Source organism: Neopelma chrysocephalum, unplaced genomic scaffold (genome assembly GCF_003984885.1).
Source record: "Neopelma chrysocephalum unplaced genomic scaffold, ASM398488v2 Primary Assembly neopelma1_44, whole genome shotgun sequence".
NCBI lineage: Eukaryota > Metazoa > Chordata > Aves > Passeriformes > Pipridae > Neopelma > Neopelma chrysocephalum.
In genome coordinates this window covers 25,404,129-25,427,202 of record NW_020897703.1, presented here as the reverse complement: position 1 = coordinate 25,427,202, position 23,074 = coordinate 25,404,129, and the positions used below count along the sequence as shown (strand labels likewise).

At 45.8% G+C, this 23,074-nt stretch overlaps 1 protein-coding gene across 2 annotated transcripts in view; it reads left to right on the top strand.

The window, feature by feature from the left end:
- Positions 1–23,074, top strand: part of SLC12A8 (solute carrier family 12 member 8) — a 50,129-nt gene that overhangs the window by 13,096 nt on the left and 13,959 nt on the right. For both annotated transcript variants that reach the window (XR_003533555.1, XM_027679027.1), the window contains exons 6-7: positions 14,887–15,000; positions 22,298–22,385. Coding sequence is in view for 1 of the 2 variants with exons in the window: in XM_027679027.1 (XP_027534828.1) it covers positions 14,887–15,000; positions 22,298–22,385 (202 nt within the window). In the remaining variant the exon portion in view is untranslated. The remainder of the gene's footprint in view (positions 1–14,886; positions 15,001–22,297; positions 22,386–23,074) is intronic.

The following is a 23,074-nucleotide window of genomic DNA, read 5'->3' as shown; positions in this document are numbered from 1 at the left end:
GAAGCTCCATCCTCAGAAGCCAGCTGATGGCAATGGTGGGGTGCAATGCATCGAAGCCCAGCACTTGGGGAAGCATTTGAGACCCCTTTGAGGTGGGCAGTCCACTAATCATCTCTCCACAGCCCTTACAAGCATGCAGTTGTTTTGAGTGTGGTTCTGTGGCTGCAGCGGGGACTGAGCGTGCAGGGAGAGGTAGTTTTTGAGGACAGACCTCTGAGCTGGATTTCAGCTGGCATCTTTTCTGGGTTGTGTCCTTTATTTATGGCAGGTTTATGGGCTTTCAGTTCACAGCCTCGGGTTGCAGTCTCACCTGTAAAATGGGCCGTGTGCCATCATCCTGCCTTTCCTGCTCCTGTCATGGCAGCCTTTTCCCTCACTTAGTGTTTCCAAGTGCTGCGCACATACCAAAGGACCGCACATCTGCCAAGCAGCAGTTATTTGGATTTAAATAATCTCCAGGAATGCCTGTCCATCTTGAAGGTCTTAACCGGCTGCCTTTGTGTGGTTGCTCTGGGTGGAGTCCCCTGCTCTTCTCCCTGTTCCCGCAGCTCACACCCAGGCACACACCAAATCGGATATTGTCCAAGCACTCACTCCCTTCCTGTGGTTTGCCTTTATTTTTAGTCTGAGGACGGAGCATGTTTACACAAAAGGGGGCTTCTCAGGAGGGCTTCCCGCTGCTTTTTCTCCTTTTTTTTCCTCTCTCTTGCCGTGGCTTGCTCTCGCTCTAAAGCCAGCCAGGCTTCTGCAGCCTAGAGCTGGGGCCGGAGGAGCTGAGCAGCTCCAGCAGACAGGGAGTGCTCTGGGTCGCTTCTCCAGATGCTGCTGACCCCGCTGGGACTGCCGGCTCCCTGCCAACCTGCCCTGTCCCTCTGTCTGGCCCCGAGGGCTTTGCTCCTTTCCACAGGCTGCCCACAGGATGGGGTGGGACTGGCTCATGTTTTGGAGTTAATCCTGAATCCTCCCTTGGCTCCAGCTGGCACTTCCCCTGGGGCTGGGTCACAGTCCCAGGCTGGGATCTCAGCCAAGGGTGGGTAGCGAGCAGAGGAGCTCCCTGTTCTGTCTGAAAACCAGCCTCATTGAGCTGTCTCTGGCCACTCATCTTAAAATTCAGGCCCCCTCCATAAACAGAGACCCCCATGGTCCTTTCTTCAGACAGAAAACATCCATTTTCTCTTTCTCCCTAGGCACAGGTTAGTGTTTATACCAAACCTAACACAGGTGAATTGAAATCAGTCCGTGCTCAACTTCTCAACTCATAACCAAGACCCAGCACTTGCTACAAATGTTCATAGTAGCAGGGATTTTTTGGCTTGTGTACATCTGCATTTTAATTCTGGAGGTCCTTACCTCAAAATCAGCCCGAGTTATTCTGGGAGGAGCAGTGAACGCAGAGGAGAGGATGCTCCTATCCCTGACCAGCTCCTTAGAACAGTATGTGAAACTTTTTGGCCTTTTCATGTCCCGAACATTAGAGTCACGGAAAAAGAAGATAAGCTGTCCGTTAATGCCCACTCTTTTATTTTCCTAGCATATCTCTGCTAATTTTTGTGTAGGGTGACTCCCAAATACTCCCTTTCAATTAGGCGCCTGCTTTCCTGTTTTGGCAGTGGCTCCCAGGTGCCCTGTTAAAGCAGAGCTGCTGTGGGAGCGCATGGGGGGCGATCACTGGGAGGAGGGCTGGTGTTAATTTGGCTGTGCTTTGATGGAGAGATGAAAGGAATCACAACATGAGCAAAAGGGGCCTGACAGCAGCTTCTCAAATGCCCGGGGGAGAAAACAATAAATTATTTTGTTGGTAATTCAGTAATTGTGTCCCCTTGGGCTGGGATCCCCCCTGTCCTGCAGCAGATGGTACCACGTGGCTGGGGCAAGCGTGGAGCCTGGCTGTGTGGGGCTAAGCCCTTTCTTCCTGACTGGGAAATCTGAGTGGTTCATTTCTCAGGAGCATAGGGAGGTTTGAAAGGCATGTTGCTGTCAGGGTGCTTCTGCTTGTGATTATTTTCCATGCAAACCACATCCTTCTTGTCACCCACTTGAATTTTAGCTTCCCAAAGTTGCTCACACAGAGCCCAGAAGACTCATTTATCATCTTCACTTCTTCCTCGGAGGGCAAGTGCTTTGGAAGATTCATCCCCCTCCAGTGTTCTGTGGCTGAGCTGGAGAGTTGATGCTCTCCTGCGGGTACCACTGGTGAGGAGCTGTGGGAGATGAGCTTTGCCTGAAGCTGCTCCATCAGACAGGGAACCTGCAATTGTTAAAGTGATTTATGTATATAAACACTCCAGTGCAAAGATCTCTCAAATGGTGCCTCTGGGGCTTTGATGGACTGAATTAATTAATTATATTCCCCCATATGTAATATGAAAATGATCAAAGCATCCTAGTCAGGGGCTTTTGCTCGACGCTGGGTTGTTTTGTTTTATTTTTGGGCACAAGGGGTGTGCCCCAGTATCATAAGAGAGGGTGCAGGAAGGATGTGTGTGTTAGAAGATGATCTGTAGCTAATCCCAGAGGCTTTATCCAGGCCGATTGCTGACTTCCTGGCCTGAGACACATCTGGAAACTGGCATCAAATTCCAAATAGAAATCACTGAATGAGTGGCAGCAGGAAAAAAAATCTCACTTTGCTACCGAACAAGGTAGATACCATGGTGAATAAAAGCAGGAGGCTGCTAATACACTCGTTATTTATTGAAAAACATGGGATTGCTTTTCCCAGGTTTTTCCAATTATAGTGCATTGAATGGCCCTGACATCACTCTTGAGCTGGGGCCAGCCTATTCAACAGTCTGGCGAAGACATTTATTAACTGGTTACCTGCCAATTGTCTGGGCTGGGAGCTGTGGGACAGATGTGTTTTGAAAAGTGATAACATTGTTAGAGGCCTTATTTAGATAGTGAGAGGAAAGCTACAGCGCTCTGTCCAGGCTCTCTGAAGTAGGTATTTAAAACAGTTTATTTAAAAAAAAAACACAAAACATTAGGCTGAGATGTAACTCTGCCGGCGGGTTTGTAGGTAGGTTTTCACGGTGTTTCCTTGCTGGAGGACATCCAGCAGCAGGCCTTTGTTGAGGAGCAGCAGGTCTGACTTGCTGACAGGTGTCACCTTGGGGTGTCAGTAGAGCTGCTGCACCCCAGGGGCTGGGACTGGCATCCCTGTACCCTTCCTCTGCTGAGACCAGGCAGGATTTCTGAGCCCATCGCCCTGAAGCATCTCCCCGGAGGTGGGTAAGGAGGGGAGGAGAGCTCTGGGTCTGCAGGTCCCTGCCCTCCTTCACCCACTGTGCTGTGCTGGGGATGGATGCCACATACATCTAATCTGCTCTTAAAAATTTCCCATGATGGATCCTTTGCTGCATCCTTTGGGACCCTGCTCTAGTCACAGCTACGTCAGCTAACGCTCTCTTCCTGCAGCCAAAACCCACTATTTTGGGTCTCTTGAGGACTCGGGGACAATCTGGTGTCCTTCCTTTCTGCATTGAACCACCTTGCTTGGAAGACCTCTGGTGTTCCTCTTCAGTCTTCTCTTTTCCAGGCTGCGCCATCTGAGTGGCCATGTGGGGCATGGGAGCGAGCTGCCCTCCGCCACATGCTGCCAGGGATGAGGAGGGTCCTGGTGCCACTTGAAACCCTAAAGCATGGTACTCCATGGTGGGACCCACTGGCCCAGATCCATTCCTGGAGCAGGAGAGGGTTTGCTGAATTTGTTACAGGTTTAAACTTGCTTAATATGTACTATTGCTCCTGGTTTATACAGGAGATTTTGTACAACACTGTTTGCTTTAATTATTTACTGTTTCCCTGCAAGGCAATTCTAAGCTCATCTTCCTAGAGCATGTAAACAAATCCTGAAATACCTCGACTGGCTTTGTCCCCTGCCAGATGCTGCCTTCCTGAGGGCTTTCTCCACCCATTGCTCCCATAAAACCTCCTGTGCAGGCTCTCTGCTCACCAGCAACTTCTTTAATGCCAGAGAACTAAAAAACTGACTGGTTTGAGAAAGATATATATATAATCTCACAGTTTCTCCCTCTCTCCCTTTTGCTGTGTTTAAACAGGACAGCTTTATTTAATTGCATTGATTTTTTTCTCTTTTTTTTTTTTTTGTGCCACCACATAATTGTTTTCAAATGATGAAGATATTTTACCTCCTCTTTTTTTCATTCCCCCAGTGTTTAATTCCAGTCACAGTTCAGCTGTGCCCTGAATCAGCTTTCCTTATTTAGGGATTTAATTTATGAAGATAATTTCTAGATATTAGATTCTTCCTCCAGCCGCTGCACTTCTAGTTTGCATTCCTCTCCTAGGCCAAAGAGAAAACTTTGTGTGGGCCATGGATCCTTATCTACTGTTCATCATCTTCTCTCCTGGCTTGTGCTAATAATTTTTGGCCTTTTTTGGCTGTAGATGAGGGATTTTATCCTGGTTGTACCTTCATTAGCCCAGTGGTTCTTTCTGGTTTTCTTTTTTACTCCAAGGGGAAGTGCATCTATTGAAAAATTGATTTTGGTAGGAAAAATGTATTCTTTGATTTAAATGGAATTCAATTAATAGTTTCAAACAAACAAAAAAAATTTTTTTGGGATGACAACATCTTGCTCAACCTTTCCAAAATCAAACACTCCTTGTTTTCCAGTTTGATTTGCATTCTGAAGCTAGACTTGAAGCTGTAGATGTGTGTGTATTGTATAGAGGATAATGAAAACCTTCCAAAAATAAAAGCAAACTATCATTTTAGACACAAAATTTAGAAAGTCAACAAATGGAATAGTTCTGTTTGGAAGTACCATTGTCATATGGAACATACATCCATAATTTGGAAGTATGGGATGCTCTAGTCACGAAGGCAGAAGACTGTGCAGACCATAGCAGGATCCAGTGGATTCAGTTATATCATAGTTAACTGCTTTCATTTGAAAGATGGGGATTTGATCAGCTTGGTTTGGGCTTTGTCCAAAATAATACACAGAGTAGCTCCAAGATAGAGAGGAGGTCACTCCAAAAAATCCAAAGGATGTGTGTCATCACCGTTCATCTGCCATTCATTTTCCTCCAATTGTTGTGCCTTGACTCAGCCTAAATTCTGATTTCTTGAGGCTGGGGTTTTTCATTGGAGAAGTTCTGCAGAGCCTCCCACAGCTGGGGACTCTGGACATGACTTCCAAGAAATACCACTCTGTAACTGATAATAGTATCCCATTGATGAAAACTCTTTTCCTAGAAGAAGGATGGAGCAAGGGACGCTTTACTTCTTGTCCTCTTTGTAATGAATAAAGTAGTTTTCGCCAGCTGGTTTGAATACTACTGAGCACGCCAGGCTGTGGATACCACATCAAAAAATCAAATAGTAATGGAAGGGTTTATATATTAGAGCAAGTCTAGTTCTTAGCATTAAATAATATAAAACGTAAGTGGAATTTATAAAGTTGAAACACCTGTGCTAAAATATCTTCCCTTTTTTCTCATAACCAGAATTTTAAAGTTTCTATCTGCAGAAAATATCCATTTTTTTGCTTTTTGCAAAAAATGAAAGTTTTTGTCAATCCGTAAAGACAGAGTAAGAGCCAAACAGCTCTACTAGCCACTTCCACAGGCACATTCCTAAGTTTTCCTTTATTTAAGCAGTGCTTTTCTGATGAGGAGCTGCCCGTGTGGGTCCTTTCAGGCTCCGAGTGCGCTCTTGTGTACGTTAGTGGTTTTCCACTTTGCCGAGAAGTTGAGGTGGAGATAAAGCAGGCACATGGGGAGTTTGGCAGAAATTAGTGTTTCCTTCCACCCAGTCCAGTCCTGCAGGAGATGAGATGTGGCTGGGGAGAGCTTGGGGGGGAGCTTAGTCTGCCTCATGATCTGAGAGGGGTGACAGCATCCTGCAAATGAAAATTGCTCCATCAGCTAAAGACAAACATCAGAGACAGATTTAAGCAGCTCCCTTTGTTTATTCTGCCTTTTGTGCTATTTTTAGCTGTTGGCCAGCACACAGTATTGCAGGTCCACTGGCTTTAGGGAGAGGAGGTGCTCGTGACCTGATGGCTCTCATGGTTGGGATGCCCCATGAGGAGATTGGAGATGAAGCATGAGTGCATTTACTAGGGATGCATTTACCAGAGAGGGAGGATGATGAATATTTGGGTTTGTCACATATGTAAAGGGCTGATGGCCCCTGAGCAGTTTTTTTGCAGGTTTCCTCAAACAGATCATCCCCAGTGCTTCTGCTCCAGGCTTTCTTGCTCGCTTGAGGGTACACAGTGCAATACATCCCATACTCCTCCATGCCTCTGCTAACACAGCAGACCATTGCTGATGTTAAAGCTCTTTCCAAGAGCATCCTGCAGCAAGCTGGTCCGCAGGATGCACTGCCAAAACCCTGAGCAGCTTAAGAAGAGGTCGCCCAGAGTGCTTTCCCTCGACAGCTCTGTCAGTCTCCACGCTTGCTAATTTGTCTGCTGAACTGAGCAATATTTATGCATGGGGGTGATTCATCTCCCTGCAGCAAGGTTCCTGGCAGCTGTCAGCGTGACGCCTGTCTCTATACTGGTGGTGCTCAAAGTCTGATCTAAATATCCCAGTTTTGTCTCTGCCAGTGGCGGTGGGGGATAGACAGGTGCAGTGGAGTGTGGTTTTCGGAGAGTGCTAATGGTGGGATGCCTCGGAGCCCATGGCAGCAGGAAGCTGTATTGTGTGTTGACTTTAAACAGGAGGTTTGGGAGATCAGCTCTGGAGCAGAAAACAGGGGCTCGGGAGGAACAAACACTCGCTGCTTCAGAAGGGCGGCGATTTCCTTTTGGGTAAACACGTCATTAATCTCAGGGAGCACATTCTTTTCCATCAAAAGATAAGGGATTCAAGTAGCCTTTCTCAGGGCTTGGCCTTTTTAGATTGTTTTAACTGTGGCTTTCCCTCCTTCAATTACAGACTGTACATAATCTCTCATTTTAGTTTTGCTGGGCTTATTGTGGGTGCAGAGAAGGTCTTGGGCAAGGGAACTCCTTCCCTTCTTTAAATTTGCTCTGATCTTTCTTGCTCACTGCCCTCTTGCTAATTTTTTTTTCCCACTAAAACCTGTCTATTTTTTGCTACTTGCAGCTCTGACGAATTTGAAACGTAGGGGTGGTGTTTGTCCTAACTTATGAAACAATCTCCCTAGTGCTGATGATAAAATAGGAGCTTATTTGTTCACCACAAGTGGAAAAATGGCAATGGGCTTCTCTCCCCACCCTGGGCTGCCTCTTGCTGCTCAGCTTTGGTTTGGCATTTTTGAGGGTGCCACTTGCTGTGGCCAGCAAGTCATAGGGTGACGCTGGCTGTGGCACCCAGTGCTTAATTTTCGGCTGGCACCATCCTCTGTGGGGAGACAGCTGTGGAAGAGCTGCTACTTTCACTTCTGCTCCCTGTGGCTTGCGGTCTGCGGTCGCTCTGAACTCTTCTGGTAGCAAATGTATTTAACTGGCATTTAAGGATGAAATTACAGAGGGAATTGAGTCCCTTCACGTTCTTACCTCCTCTTCTTCCCAGTACTTCTTCCTAAGGGCTGCCAACAGCAACATGGGTTGGGGTGGGGTAGAGCAGGAGCTGTGGAGCTCCTGCATCCTGCATCTCTCAGTGCCCTGACAGCTCAGGCAGATGCTCTGCAGCATTCCTGCACTGATCTGTGTGCCCACATGCCATTGTGTTAATTGTGTAATAGCTTTGTTTCTATCACTGCATAGTCATTGACCTGCATGTATTCAGCAAAGAAAGTCCTCTCTTTTTTTTTCCTCGTCTAGTTTAAGACTCCCCAAGCAGAAATACTGAGGCTATGGCAGCTGTCAGCAGATAGGATGTGGCCCTGAAGACTGAGATGAACCCAAATCATGATGTCATTTGTGGCATATGGAGAGTGAATCTGCAGGGAGCAGTCAGAAGTCCTGTGTTTACTCTTGTTCATCTGGGCTGGGCTGCACATGCCCCATCTCCAGCTATGGAGCTGTGCTGCTGCCCACAAGTCCAACGTGGAGCTGACATCATCCTGGCTCATAGGAACTGTGCACTGATCCGTGCTGACTCACGTGGCACATGTAGTGCTGCAGAAAAGGGCAACCCAGGTTTGGTGAATGTGGTCCCTTGGCTAGATGAGTTCAGCTGTAGCTGTCAGAAGACAGGGGCATCAGTCTCATTAGTCCATCCCATCTTCCTCAAGCTCTGCTCCCCGGCAGTTCTTCTCTTTTCCTGCTGTTTCTCCCAGTCTTCCAGCCAAAACTTGTCCATCCAAAGGTGAATCAGGAGATGTCCTGGAATATGTTAAAACATTTTTGTATCCCTGTAGAAGTTCAGCAAAGGTCATGTTTATTCTCTGTACCTGTCAGTGCAGCTTTGCTTCTCGATGCCCTTTGCTTCCATGACTCACCAGTTTCCTCACCATTCTCTTAGAAAACTGGGACTTTTGGTGAAAATCTCTTCGTGCATCCTACAGGCCAAGTGTCAACCCGCAGCAAGTTGAGCAGTGGACTCGTGGCACAGAAAAAACACTATGCTGTCCTCTGTCCACCTCCAGTACTGCTTCCCTCTCCCTGTTTTCCTCCCCAACCTTTCCACATTTTTCTCATACATTCCTGCCTCCACCTGCCCTGTGGCAGGCTGGCAGCAGTAGGGCAATACCTGAGAGTAGCAATGTTAGTGTTGGACTTGCCTGGGAAAACATACTGGGAGGACCTCAGGAGCTGGAGCTGGGCAGTTGCAAAGGCATGGCTGCAGAAACAGCCTGGCCTTGGAAGACCTTGGAGATGTGATTGTTAATGTCAGTGTTAAACAAGCCTAAACACAGGAAGCCAAGCGTGTGCACAGAGGGATGCAGAGGCTTCTGTCTGCACCACTTTGATTGATTTATTTTTCATTTGCTGGGAAAGGTGATTCAAGGTGTTATTTGCAACCCTGGTGCCCTCTTCATGCCTCTTCGATTGTGCCAATCCACTGGGGATGTGCACCATTTTCAGTGCCCTTCACTGGGTGTGCTGCAAGGTGTTGCAGGGCTATGGTTGTAGTCAGCTGGACCCATGTAGTTCTCTGGCACATCCAGCACTTCACTGGGGAAGTCCAAAGCCATCCAGAGTGTGGCTGTGTTGGTGTAGAGCATCTTTCAGAGCTGTTGTGTCAGATGATCCTGTACTGTTTGTTGCCTCGAGTTAAATTTCAGCATTTGCATAGAGTGGGGGGAACACTAAGATAAAGTCCTTGGGGTTTGGACAACATTCGTGGCTTTGCATCCATCTCTGCACATCCACAGTTTCTAAGTGGGTGGTTAATCCTGTGTATCTGTGATTGCACACTGAGATGCTGAAAAACCTACTGCTGGTGGTCCTTTGGCATCAAAATGTTACTTCATTAAAGGCTGGCATGCCTGATTTTCCCTTGACAAGTGAAGACACTGTTCTCCTGTGATAGGCTATGGGCAGTAAGTATGTAAGTGAGTTTGTGAGTTTGGTGATCACCAGACCATGGATGAACTTATTCTGCAGGCAGGAGAAGAATTAGTGTTGTAAGGGCTTTTGGAGGGAGAACTTCACTCCTTCCCTGCTTTAGAGCACTTCAGCCTATGCGGGAATTAATTTCATTTCGGCCACTCAATAGCCATCCGATAGACCTCAGCTTCTGAGAGTTACCAACCTGACAGAGCTTGACTTGCCCACTGGGGAGTTAACATCTCAGAAATTCTGGGCTTGTACTTGCCCTCAGCTAAGAGTTTGGAGGAGGAAAACGTAAGCATGTGGTTGGCGAGGAGTGAAACTATCTTACTGCAGAGGTGTGTGTTCAGATGAGGATGGCAGCTGTGGGACCAGGTTGTGAAGACCATTCCTGTTTTCTCCACAATGGTATGCCTGGATATCTCCAGTACCTGCACCAGGACCTTGTTCTGGGTGTGTATTTGGACTGGCATCCAAGGGGAACAACTGGATTTCAGAGCTTATGCCAGAAGGGTTTAGAGATGGAAGAAGAAAAGGGAAAAAGAGAGAGACCAGAGATAATTATGCCAAGGATATATAATTACTCTTTGGCTCTCCATGTCTTACATCACACAGGATCCCGAAAATGCTGAGATCAGACCTAGGAAATGTGCTGCAAGACAAACACTTCCAGCTGTTCCTCTGAAAGCAAATCTCAGCAAGTACCTTCCAGGCAGGAAGGTGTGGGTTCATGTCTTTAGGAAAAGAAAAAAAACCACTAACCATTTCAAGCCTTCAGCATTCACCTTTGTAATTAAAATCCCTAATCACAAGAAGAGTGCAATACATAACTGTCTTCTGGGAGCTGTTTCTTAAGGTGGTTTTCCATTTTTGCATTATTTAACCCCTGCCTCAGTGCCAGGCTTTGCTTAACCTTAAGCTTGTGAACAGGCTTATTGAATTTGGCCAAGACTTGACTAGCCTGTAATGAGCTCCAGGTTGCCTGGACCTTGGCAGTGCCATCGTCCTCTGTGCTGTTGCATAATGGCCTGACCCTGTGTAACCACAGCTTCGCCTTGCGCCCCTTCTCCAACCTCTCGGAGTTCCCTCTCCAAAACCCCAGGCCTCATGGAGGGGCTGCCCTTGTAAGGGGTGTCTTGAGTGCCAGAAACCTCCTTGGCTGCTTTCATGCCATTCCACAGGGTCAGAAGTGGAAGAAAGTGCAAGAAAAGCTCAAACATGGAAACCTGCCAGGGTAGAGGGGGAATGCAGCAGTGGCAATCAGATAAAACTGGTACCTCCTCCCAGGCATCCTTGGTGGCTGGAGGGATGTGAGAGTCCTGGCCATCTTCCTCCTCCTCCTCTGGCTGCATCAGGCTGGTGTGCAGCCTCCTGTGGTCCCCCTGTGCTTGCGAATGGAGGATGCTCATCCTGGAAGCTCTTCCATTTCAAACTTGTTAGGCGGTTTTTATTGTTCATTACATCATTTTAATATGGGCAACTAAAAGGACTTAATTTGTGAAAAATCACAGGAATAATTCAGATGTTGCTCTAAGTCAATTTTTCCCAGTTGTTTATTTATATCAGCTCAACCACTTGAGAAACCCATTATTTGCTTTCTCCTTATTGAGTATCTAATGATGAAAATAAATTGTTACCACTCTTTATTGTGCATTTCCCATAAGGCTGACACGGCACAGAGAAGGAACTGGATTCTTTTCTTCTAGCATGACACAGGGAAGATTGTTTATAGCACTTCAGCTCCAGCCCTCTGCAAGCCAGCTGAGAGCAGGATCGTTAAAGGCAGGATTTAGAAGCTGTGGGGTTGCATAAATTGATTGAGAGGAAAATTTGTCAGACAAACATCTTGTAATGAGCGAGGAGGGAGGAATCTGTTTTGAATCTCATGTACCCAGCAGTAAGCTGGAGAAAAAGATCTTACAAAAGAAAAATTAATAAAACGATCTTTCCTTGTTTAGAGATCAGAGTGCCAAATATAGGCCCTATCGCATTTCCTTCCCTCCTCCTTCCGAAGCTCGTCCTTTTGAAGTGCACTTTCAATGGGATGTGGATAATTGACTCTGTGAACAACTGACCAAGTGCTCTGTTGGTTTAACCAATTGGTCTCAGTTGCTGATTCCTGTGTTGTTTTGGATGATTTTCAGCCCAATTGCCCTGTCAGCTACAATTAGTCCCATTAATATGACAGCTGAAAGGTCATAGATGACTCGCTCCGGTCGCAGGCACGAGGGCAGGCAGGAGATGCTCACAGGGTGTCCTCAGCTCTGTGCTCCTGTGCCCATAGTTTGCTTAAATTGATGGCAACTGCAAATCCTGGTGTAAAACCAATCAAAAGGGATGTGAGATTTGCTTCACAGGAGGGTGATTGAATGAGAAATGAGGTTGCAATGACAACTAACATTTGGATGAACTTCTCTTTAATTAGTCAAGAAAGTTCCTGGTTCTGTATACAGGGGAAATGTGGAATGGCTGGGCTTCCTCTCACCTGCCAGAGCCATGAGGAGAGGAAGCAGAAGTGGGATAGAGATGTAGGCACATCCTGTGGCTCTTTCAATAAATCCATGGCTGTCGTTTTCTGTGGTTCCAGTGAATATGCCATGGTTTCAGGCTTTGTTTCTTTCACCCAGGATTTCCGCTTAGGGGAATTAAGTAGGAAAGGGAAGGACGTAGGAATGAATGGAGCACAAGGTATCATTTCACTTCTTGAGATTAACAGCAGTCAGATACACACAGATGCAGGTCAGACATTGAATTCATGAGTCTCATGGTCAGTCTGTGGCCATAGTATGGCCAAAACAGTACCACAGGAAATACAGCCTGGTTGTATACTTGGCCTTTTGTATGAGGAAGGAAACAGAAGGCACCCAAAGTGCCTCATTTGAATTACATAGCCTCAAAACACCACTGGAAGACCCCAGCTGGAGATGGTTTACTTGCAAAGCAGGACACTGTGCCTGGTGAAGTTCTGCAGGGGTCTGGTTTTGGTTTGGTGTTATTTGGCATTTTTCTTAGCTTCCTGGATGATGCAAAAGAGAATATGCAGATTCAATTTGAAGGTGACCCCCAGCTGGGAAGGACTTGCAGCATCTGGCAGAGAGAGTCAGGCCTTCAGATGACCTCCACAAACTAGGAAGATGGTGTGAAAAGGATAATTTGTGGTTAGGGGAAACCTAAATAATAAAGACAGGAAAATATGAGAGTAAACCGTCAAGAGAGGATAGAGTCCACTTCAAGGGAGACTTCTATGAATCAGCAGAGCAAACTTCTGTCAAGTGACATAGATGTATTTGATGGTGCTGCTGCGAAGCACAGGTTGGAGAAGGCTTGCAGATCTTCTTGGGGTGAGATGAATATTTTGCTCGCTTCTTTTGTTTTACTAATGAAACATTAACATTTCTATGAGGAGCCCATACTTTGTGAAAAATCCCTTGGCCAAGGACCAGATTTTCCTTGAGCAGTTTGATGGGAGCTTTGCAGCCAGCCCATGTGCCATCATGGATGTGGATCCCAGTTGAAGGCACTCAGGTCTGCTCTTACAGGAACATACAGCCTACACAAATTCCCCCTTTATTTCTTCAGAAACTGCACTTTCTGCAGACATCTGTGAGGTCCAGAGGTCAGTGTGTTGTGCTGAGCTTATTCCCTTTAAATCTCATCTGGGACTTGTTCCTAGTGGAGATAGCTAGTGCTTTTAGAAAGCTTAGCAGCAGGAGACCTCTTCTATCAGTGTGTTTCCATCCATGTTTGGGAAACACAATGAATGCAGATGTAGTAGGAAACTTTTGATTATCTATAGGATTTTTCTGTGACAACTTCAAAGCTCTGTGGTTAGTTATATTCCGAGACTTTAAATGGATATGTCTTGTGTTCAGAGCTCTGATTTAATTTTCCGGTTTAATCTATTGTCCAAACATTATTAATGTTGTCTTTGAGGCATGGGACAGCTTTGATGGAGTCTTTTTTTAATTTCTGGCCATCACCCTGTGCAGCCATAAACAACATCCTGCCTGCTAATGAGAAAATTCAGGTTATTGCAGTCACATGTCTTGTGGAAATAGATTGTAGTGGCAGCAGAAAAAAAGGAACCAACTTTCCTCACCTTCCACCCCCAGCTGGCACGAGCATTTGGAGAACTGACAGGGAGGAGAAGTTTCCATAGATTAAGATACTCCATTAAAAGGCAGTGTTGCCTATTGAAAATGAAATTATTAATTTCATAGACATATCCATTAATTCCTTAACCTATAGCTATCATAACCTATCTTTTCTATCTATAAGCATCTAAAACCTTTCCTAATGAATGCCCTGCTGGTACGTCAGCTGTCAGACTCAACTCTTCCTAACAAATCCAGGTTTGTAGAAGAATTTGATCCATCCTTCCACTGTGAACTGAGGGAGTAGGATCCTCCATTATGTATGAGTAGGTGAAGTGCGTGATGATGATATCCTGCCTGTTGCTTTCCCCTCTCTCCTGTCTACTGTAAAACTTTTTGTTTGGACAGTAAAAACTTTTTGGTTTTGTGTGTGACTTAGAAAGACGGGGCAGAAGTTGATGTGGGGAGGGGGCACAGCCAAGGGTCTCTACATTTGCTCCTTGTTGTGCCATGATAATCATCTGCAGAAGACTGGGGGCGGGGCGAGTGGGGCTGGTTGTGCTGCACAGGCCCATGTTTTGACCAGATTTGGAGATGCTAATGCAGCAACAGGAGAGCAAAGGCATCAGGAGGGTAAGTGTATGATGAGGTAGTGGGCAGTTTTAGAGCCCTTTATTCCTTCTCCACTGAGAGAGTCATCTTGTAGGGGAGAGACCACCCTGCAGCAAACTGGCGTTTTTGGCTCTGGGTTCATTGGCAACCAGTGTATAAACTGGGTCTGTTGGTAGCAGCTTCACAGCATGAGCACATCTCAGGTCTTGTCTGTGCAAGAGCTTGACTGACAGGAACACAGCACTGGGATATGGTGTGAGGGCTTGCTCAGAATTGCAGTTGTCTTATGGCAGCATCGTTTTGCTCATTTTGGAAAGAAGATTAAATTGGCATGGATAAATATATATAGATAATATTAAAAATGTAATATCCGATCCCTTAGGCAGTTTTCCTGGGTAGCCAGGTTTCACAGGAAGATGCCCAGATTGCTTGGAGACAGGACTCCATACAATCCATGTTCTGGCTTGGCAGGAGCTGCCCAGCCTGGTGGTGCCTCTCCATGTACTGGTCTGCACCCCTGCACCTTTCCTTGGCACTTGCAACCTTGTAACCACAAGGACCTCTTTTCTACCTTCGCCCCTCACCCTGTAAGTTGACAGTCATCCTTTCAAATGATCCCTGGAAGCAGCCGCTGCAGTTTGGTGTGTTGAGAGGATGGGTGGTCGCTGAGAGCAGCTGGAGAGTCTCCTGCAGCCTTGCTGGTTTCTGAGGTTCTTCTCTCGCCCTCCGTGTCTTTGCAGAGAATGGCTTCGTCGGCTACTCTGCAGAGCTGATGTCCAACAACACGCTGCCAGACTACAGCCAGGGGGAGTCCTTCTTCACTGTTTTTGGAGTGTTTTTCCCAGCTGCCACAGGTACTGTTTTGTCCTCCCCCTCTTTCTCTCCACGGGTACATCTCAGAGATGAGCAGAAGCAAGTGGAGTTCCACTGGGCTGCAAGGCGAAGCGAGCAGGACTGCACTTGGCCATAGCAGACTCACGTGGTTGATTCAAAATGTTCAGGCTTCCCTCCAGCATTTCAAATTTTGCACTCTCCTGTCCTGTTCACTTGAATGTGCTCTTCCTTCTCTGTAATTGGAAACTGCTGCTGAACTCTGTGGATTGATGCGGTGTAAATCCTTCCCTGCCAAGGACAAGGCTCAGGCACTGATCTTGGCCAATGCTGTCAGGCCACGAGATATCAAGCCTTTTTAAAAGGGCTGAGCATGATTTATCATATAAGATGAGCCTTATGACTTGACTGCACTGGGAGAGTAGGAAGAGCACAGGAGGACTTTCCCTCCATCCTTACCTCAGCAGGTGGCTGAGCTGGGCTGATGCCACTGCTCATGATGTTGACCCACCACTCGCTGCATGGCATCATGGGTTCATCTTTGTATGTTGGCAGAGCTCTCATTCATGAGCTTAATTAGATGTCTTCATATTATTCATTCCCTTAAATTAGCAGGAAGATGCATGTCCCCTTTCCAGAGCTGACAATCTCCAGTGGGAATACAGTAACTATCAGTTGGAGTTACCTTTTGTTGATGCCGGGTGTTTTAAGCTATAAAAAGTACCGATTATAAGCAGTTTCCATAGCGATGAATCCTTGGATTACAGAATGAATTTTCAGAGGATTAGCTCTAAGCAACTCACTGGAAGTTGTTTGCAGAATTGCTGCAGTACAAGGAGACAAATGAAAGGGTTTTGTGAAACAGATGGGACTGGAGGAATGGTCTGGTAGCAGAAGTCACTTTGTCCGGTGCACCTAGTGCAGGACTTCAAATTATCCTTTGAAATCCTTTCTCCCAGTTTATTAGGATGGCTGTTGCCTCTCTGTAGAGTTCCTCTTGGAAAACTCACAGGCGTGAACTATTGGCACCATGGGGAAAATGGCTTCTGCCCTCTTTTTTGTTGTCGTTTTTGACTGGCCCACCTGAGTCCCCCAGCCAGAGAAAAAGACCTTGCTCGTGAGCTCTGCCTCTGGTGCAAGAAAGCAGAGTTCATTGGTTATAGTTCATTTCCAGTTCATTGGTTATAGAAGAAGGAATAGTTACGACAAGACTGCGCAGAAAATTACCGTGATTAGCCGTATTAAATGATTCTTCATCACTGCTAATGCTTGGCTGCGAGGAAGAATGCCAAAGCTAATAGATACAATTTATTTAAAGCCCTGGCAGCCTGTTGCTCTGTTTAGTTAGCAGTAGTAATACCAGTAGTAATGTTAAACATTCTCTGAAAATACAGTTTGGGATGATGTAAAATTGCTTTGGTTGTTACACAGCTTTTTCATGTGTTCTTTTTAATTGCTTGGTTATTTATAGGATTTAAATTATTGCTTCGGAGTAGCAGTGGCAGTGGTACCATATAACATTGTTATTGCTCCTGTTATTGCTGTTCGTAGCAGAGATCAGGAGCCTCATAAAACGTGGGGTTGTGTCTGGTGCTCTGCATGGAAGAGTTTGTGGTCTGATTAAGAAACTTCTAGGATGGGAGTCAAGACTTCTCTGGTGCAGATCACAAACTGGGAGCCCATTTGTGGTGACTGCTGGGAACAAAGCCCACATCTCCTCGGGCTGGGGCAGTAAGTGAGAGCTGGTTGCCCCAGGCCCCATCTGACCCCACTAGTGTAGCTGTCCTCCTCCTCCCTCACAGCAGGGGTGCGATGCTGGGCTGTAAAGGGGGCCCTGGGTTGCTTGGGGTCCCACCTGGTGGAGCAGAGCTGCTTCCCACTGCATTGTGGGCGCTGTCTGGATGCAACCTAAGCCTTCCAGCAGGACAGGCGGTCTGTGAGATTGGAGATGACATTTCAGGGATGGGCTTGGCAGGAGCATTAATAGGAGTCTGGTGAGACGTGATAGGATTGCCAGTGCCTCTGATGCAGGGCAGGCAGTGTGATGCAGACTGCAAGGAATGACAGGGACAGGTGAACATTGCTCCCAGGCTGTCACTTCCAACTACCCACCTCTTCTGGAACCCCCACAGTGACTTGGCTGAAGCACTAGAAGCAAAATCCTTTCCCTTAAGATACAGCAGAAATTCGAGGAGAGTTCCAGCAAAACAATATGCTATTTAGTTTTGAAGGGTTACATTGAACCAGTTTGAAACAGTTCTTTGACCCAGAGCAATGTTCTGTTTATCTTCAGTTATTAAATATTGTGTTTACTCTTCTTAATTTTTAGCATATGCTAGTTTACAATTTAAGATGCTGTTTTGATAACAAAGTTTTTAAAAAAATGTTTAGGAAATTGTGAAACAAATTGTTTGGGCCTTTCTGAGATGAAATGTTCTGCTTTGAAGTGAAACTATTTTGATCTCTTCAGGATAAGCTTTTTCCTCTCTAACTAGAAATGGTTGTCTGAATTTAACTGGTTTGTTCGGTCTCTGGGATGTACTGAAAAGTGGTATGAAGTTGCCTATTTCCACCAGAAATAACAGTGAAACAGAAACTTCTGAAATGCAGGCTGGTAGCTATAAAAGGAAAGAGTGGTAGCCACTTCAGGAGAGGGGAGCAGGACCTGTGGGGAGACCCTTGCCAGGACCAAACAGGCAGGAGGAGCTGTCGGGGGTATACTTCAACTGGAGGGCATGGGATGGTCATCCCAGCCTGTTGTAGACCAGTAGCAACATGCTGCCTCCTACAACCATCCTCCTTGGATTGTTTTGCTCTGCGTCGGGTTGTTTTCTGTTTCCCTGTATTTTATTGGTATGACTCCGGCAACGCGAATGAAGTTATCCTGGTTTTACGATTGAGTGCTGGTAAGCAGAGGCTGCTCTGTTTGCTCCCTGGGTAATAGCTGTTTAAACCATTTCAGTTGGATGTGCAGTGCAGCTGGCTTTATTCCCCCAAGTTTGTCATTTAATCACAGAGAAGTTGCTGAGTGATCCAAAATATACATCTAGAGCTGGCCTAAAAGGGCATGGAAGACTCAGATTTGCTGGTTTCAGTCAAAAAGACTGAAGTACTCACTAGATACTGAGATGTGAACATGCCCCTATAGAGATGCTGTGCATTAAAGAGATGTTTTTCTACATGTTTGTAAATACCTTCTTAATGCACATGTTTTGCTGCTGTGCTGTGATAGGCAAACACTCAGCGAACCACCCAGCACAGGGAGGGAGTCTTGGGAGCTGCCTGCCCACAGTCAGCTCCCAGCAGCAGCCATGCAGCCATCAATGCATTTTTAAAATGAAGATAAATGTCATTTCTGTTGTGCAAGAAATGTTTTTCTTTTTCTACGAAATCCCCGAGGTTTTCTGTCTAATGAAAGAAGTGTGTTGTCATGTGATACAAGAAAGTAAGTTGTCGTTTGAAGCGGCGGTAGTGGAAAGTATCATCGTACTGAAACCAGTTCTGAAATAAACCATATTTGGCACTTGCAAAATGACAGCAAATAGATTTAGAAGCTTTGGGCTAAGTTATCAGATGATGTAAGCTGGCACAACTCCATTAAAGTCCATGGAGAGGTGCCAGCTGACATCAGTGGAGAAGTTGGCCCTTTAAAAAAATTAGCTACAATTCTTATCTAACATTTTCCATTCTTCATCTCTTGGGTGAAGGAAAAAAAACCCCTTTTTATATTTTATAGTAAGTTCACTGAAAAATGCAATGGGTGTTTGCAAGAGATCATATCTGCAGCCATAAACTATAGCTGGTGGAGTTAGAAGCCAGAGCTGGTGGAGCTGGTGGTGGTGTCTAACAGACAATGTAGGTGGTCCCCTCCTGCATATATCCACCACCTGGATGATGCCCAGAGCCAGATTACACTGGGAATAGCAGCAATGTACAGGCTGTCTCAGCCATAATTTCCTGGCTGGGTTGACTGTGTTTTCATGCTTCCTTGTCCAGAAGCTTTGTCATTATCTGCTGCTCTCTAAGATAATAGCCAGTGTGGAAAATCCAGCCTGCTATCTCGTTGAAACAGAGAGGTGGATAATTTTCTCTGTGAACAGTCTACAGATATGATTGATTGAGTTCAGAAGGGATTGGCCATTTCCCTAGGGATAGGTCTATGTCTGAAGAAAGGAACGTCCTGATTTCTCTATGTTGTTGAGTTTCATATGTAAGTGTAGGGTTTTTCCTCTGTCACGCAGCCAGAATCTCTGGCAAGGCTTTTTGTGGCTTCTTGCAAGTCAGACCAGTTCTCTGGCAGGGGGTGTCAGAGGCTTTGGATGGTGGAGACTGTTTAGATGGTGTTTTTTAAAATTAATCAGGTTGTCCTTTCATTGAAAGTGGGTTGGTTAGTCTTACAAAAGATCTTCTCAGAACTGCTCTTTGGGAGTAGTCATCCCATCTGGAAAATTACTTTTTGGGTGGTGATGAAGAGGTGGCTTTGGCATTGTGCATACATCTGTACTACCAGATTGTCCATACTTTTGTACTAGTCAGGTCAAAGGCATAATTTCAGCACAGAGGAGATGGCTTTGGCCTGAGTGGCTCAGAATATCTGTGTTGGTTCCCTCTATGATGGCCTTGGCCTTTGGCCCTGGAAGCCATGAGACTGTGGTGACCTCCTGGGGGCCGTGGCAGAAGCTAATGGTGAGCAGTGGCCTGGATCTGACCCCTGATCACTGCACAGCAGGAGGTCAGTCATCAGTCTCCAGATCCTCTTTATGTGGGCTCTGGCAGGTCATCTCCTGGCTGCCCCCGAGTGCGCGTGGGTCCGTGGGAGGGAGGCAGTGAGGCAGCCCGGGCTGTGCAGTCACCGCCGTGCTGATGACTCACCTCTTCAACTTTCTTCAAGTTCAGTCCAGAAAATGCTGTTTTGGTGTTTCCCCAGTGCTTTTCTGAGGCAGGACTTTGGATGAGGAAGAGGTGAGTAAAGCTCAAGATGTAAGATTTAAAGGTGGTGCCAGATGTTTGAGAGACTTGGCAAAGAGGCACATGAGATTAACATCTATCCTCCTGACAATAGTTTGCTCCCTTTGGAAGAAAAAATCAGAGTATTCTCAGCTTTCTGCTTTGTCCCTGAATGGCAAAGTAGCGTGTCATCAAGAGTGCTTCACAGAGACTTTGTTTAGCATGATATTTGTGACCATTTCCATGGACTTCTGCCTAACTTTTTTCACCTCCAGCTAAGCCTGTTGTGTAACTGCTTAAAAGGGACAGGGCTTGGACACTTTATCTAGAGAAAGCTACAGCAGTTGACAGGCTTTTAGCTGTGCTGTTCAGAAATACATGCACAAAATAGTCTTCCAGGAGAAAATTAGGGAACTCGATTTGTAATGCTTTTGGTATGGCATCAATCTGGTCTGAATCTGGAGGAAAAGCTCTTCCAGAAGCTGAGAAATGCCAGGATTCTGTGAGGACCAGGGAGTGGCTGTTGGTGCTCTGTCTCCATGGTGGAGATGACAGAAAAAGATGGCTAGTGAGTGGATTGATCAAGGGGAAAAAAGAGAGATGAACAAGGAAAAGGTATTAATAATAAACAAATAAAGCCATGGATGTGTTTGGCAACAGGTTGGTGCCTTGTGCTCATTTATGTGCTATCCTCACAGCAGCGCAGTGAGGAGAGGAAGTGTTATGATTTCCATGGAGCAGATGAGGTGATGACCTATGAAGATGCACAGCAAAGCCTGAGACAGAGCAGAGCAGAGTTCCTGTTCCTTGATTGGCAACCCAGCCATTGTGCCCTGTTGGCAGCTCATCAGTGGCCATGCAAGGTCTGTAGGTAATAGGGAAGGCATCCATCTGGCTGATCTGTGTTTGTCCCCTTTATCCTGAGATTTGTCCTATGGCTTCTGTTTATCCTTCATCTTGGGAGACAACCCTTCTAAGCAGCAATCAATGTTTGAGCTTTAAAATGCAGTGGGCTGTTGCTGATCTAGAAATGTAGTCACTCAGATTTGCAGCCTCAGAGACTGAATTCGTCATTCTTATACCCTCTGAAAATGAGGAATGACTGCTGGGCTTGGCAGCTCGGTGACAGACCAATGTGCAGTTGGTCCCCTGCTGCCGGGGCTGGCAGATGCCGTGAGTGCCATGGCATTGGCGTTCTCCTTCTCATTGTTGTTCTGTGGTGATCTCACCCCGGCTCCCAGGGACCATTCCATCAGCACTGCTGGCTGGCTCCTGGCTCATGTGTCCTTATGGAGACATTTGTCTGACATCTGAGGGGTGGGATGGTGATGGGCAGAAGTTTGCATCTTAAAGAGGCTCTTTGGTCCTGCCTTCAAGTTGTCCAAATGCTCATCATGATTTTAAATCACAGATTTTTATTTATTTATTTATTATTTATAGCAGATACCTGCAGTCTTCTAGGAAAACTTTTGGGATTATGTGACAAGGAAAGTCGTGTTTTCTTGACAAGGCTGGTATGACTCCTCCTTCAACCATGGACAAAGCCTCTTAGCCACTCTATACCTTGGGTTTCTAGTCTTAATGTGGAGACTCCAATACTTTGCTTCATCCTGTTTCCCTTTCTTGCGTCTTTAGATGGTAATTTTTTAGGCTAAGGACTCTCCCTGATTGTATAATACCCTGTACTCTGGCCTAAAATAACAGTTCAGTACTTTATTCTTAGTCCTACCATGTGTTTTCTACGTGACGCTGGGACAATCACTTGCCCTCTCAGTGTTTCTGTTTTCCTATCTGGAAAGCAGAGATAATGCCTACTTCCAAAGCAGATCCCTTGGCTGGAAGGTGCCACCTACGTGCAGAGAGCACTGTTGTTCCCTCTGCTAAATGTGCATGTGATCATCATTCAACATAGACAGGACAGGCTGTTCTGTAAGGGCGGCTGTCCCCCATGAATGCAGGGACCTGTAATGGATCTGGTCCGGGGGTAGTACCACCTGCTACATGTGCTGCCGTGATGAACACTGGCATTTTTCTTTTCAACAATTGGACTACATTGTCTTCTGTGAGGTTTGTATTAAGATAAGATGGGTTTTGTTCAGATATTGTTTCTTTTCCCCAGCCCAGCGTTGTTCAAACTGGACAAAGAGTTCTTTGATGTGTTAGAAATGGCTTGGTTCTATGAAAGACACAGTTTCTTACCAAGCAATCCATGGGGGTCAGTATTCGTTTGTGTGGCAGTGCATTGAAGTGATACAGTTACTACTCTGAATCAATCAATGAACTGATTGATTAAATTATATTACATATTTTAATGTGTATTATATGTACTATCTTCTCTTGACTCTAAATTGCACTTATGTCTGCAAAATACAGGTGTAATGGTTGGGTTCGACATGAGTAGAGATCTCCGGAAGCCTGCCACCAACATCCCTCTGGGGTCTTTGGCTGCTATTGGCACCTCGTAAGTCACAGATTGGGGAAAATTTACTCTGGAGACAGCCCTGGGTGTGACCAATCCATTTCACATTCCCATCAACCTTGTATTACTCAGCCATCTGGAAAATTAAAGTGTGGCTCTCATTCAAATTATCATTCATTACCACCACGTACTCTGGGTGGGTTAGAGAAAATCTTTGTTAATGTCCTTCCTCTACTGGGTGGAATGTGTGTTGGTGTTGGAATGGTTGTACTCCTGCAGCCTGGCTGTCCCAGAGTGGGATGCAGAGTTCTTGAAGGCTTGGGGGGTGTGATTTTGTCATTTATTGCTGTTGATTTCAGAGGGGTTTTTATGTTTTTTTTTTTTCTTAATTTTTCTATATAAATAGAAAGTAATAATTAAAAATTTATATTTTTTATTACTGGGAGAATGAGGCCAAGACAGGTGAGATGGCCTACACACCTGCAAGGCCAGGGGAACAGAGGAGCCCTGCATCCAAGCCAAGTAGTGCTCTCCCTGAAGAAATGAAACTTTCTAGGAGTAAAGTACTGCTACAAATTAAACCCCCCCCTCCCAGTAGGTTTTCCTGCCTACTTTCATTGCCACCTAAATTGCCTTTGAAATTATTGCTTTTAACTGTGTACCAAGGTTCAGTCAGGAAGGAAGGATCTTCAAAATTTTGAAGGATTCCTGCTGAAATTGGTGCTTGTTTT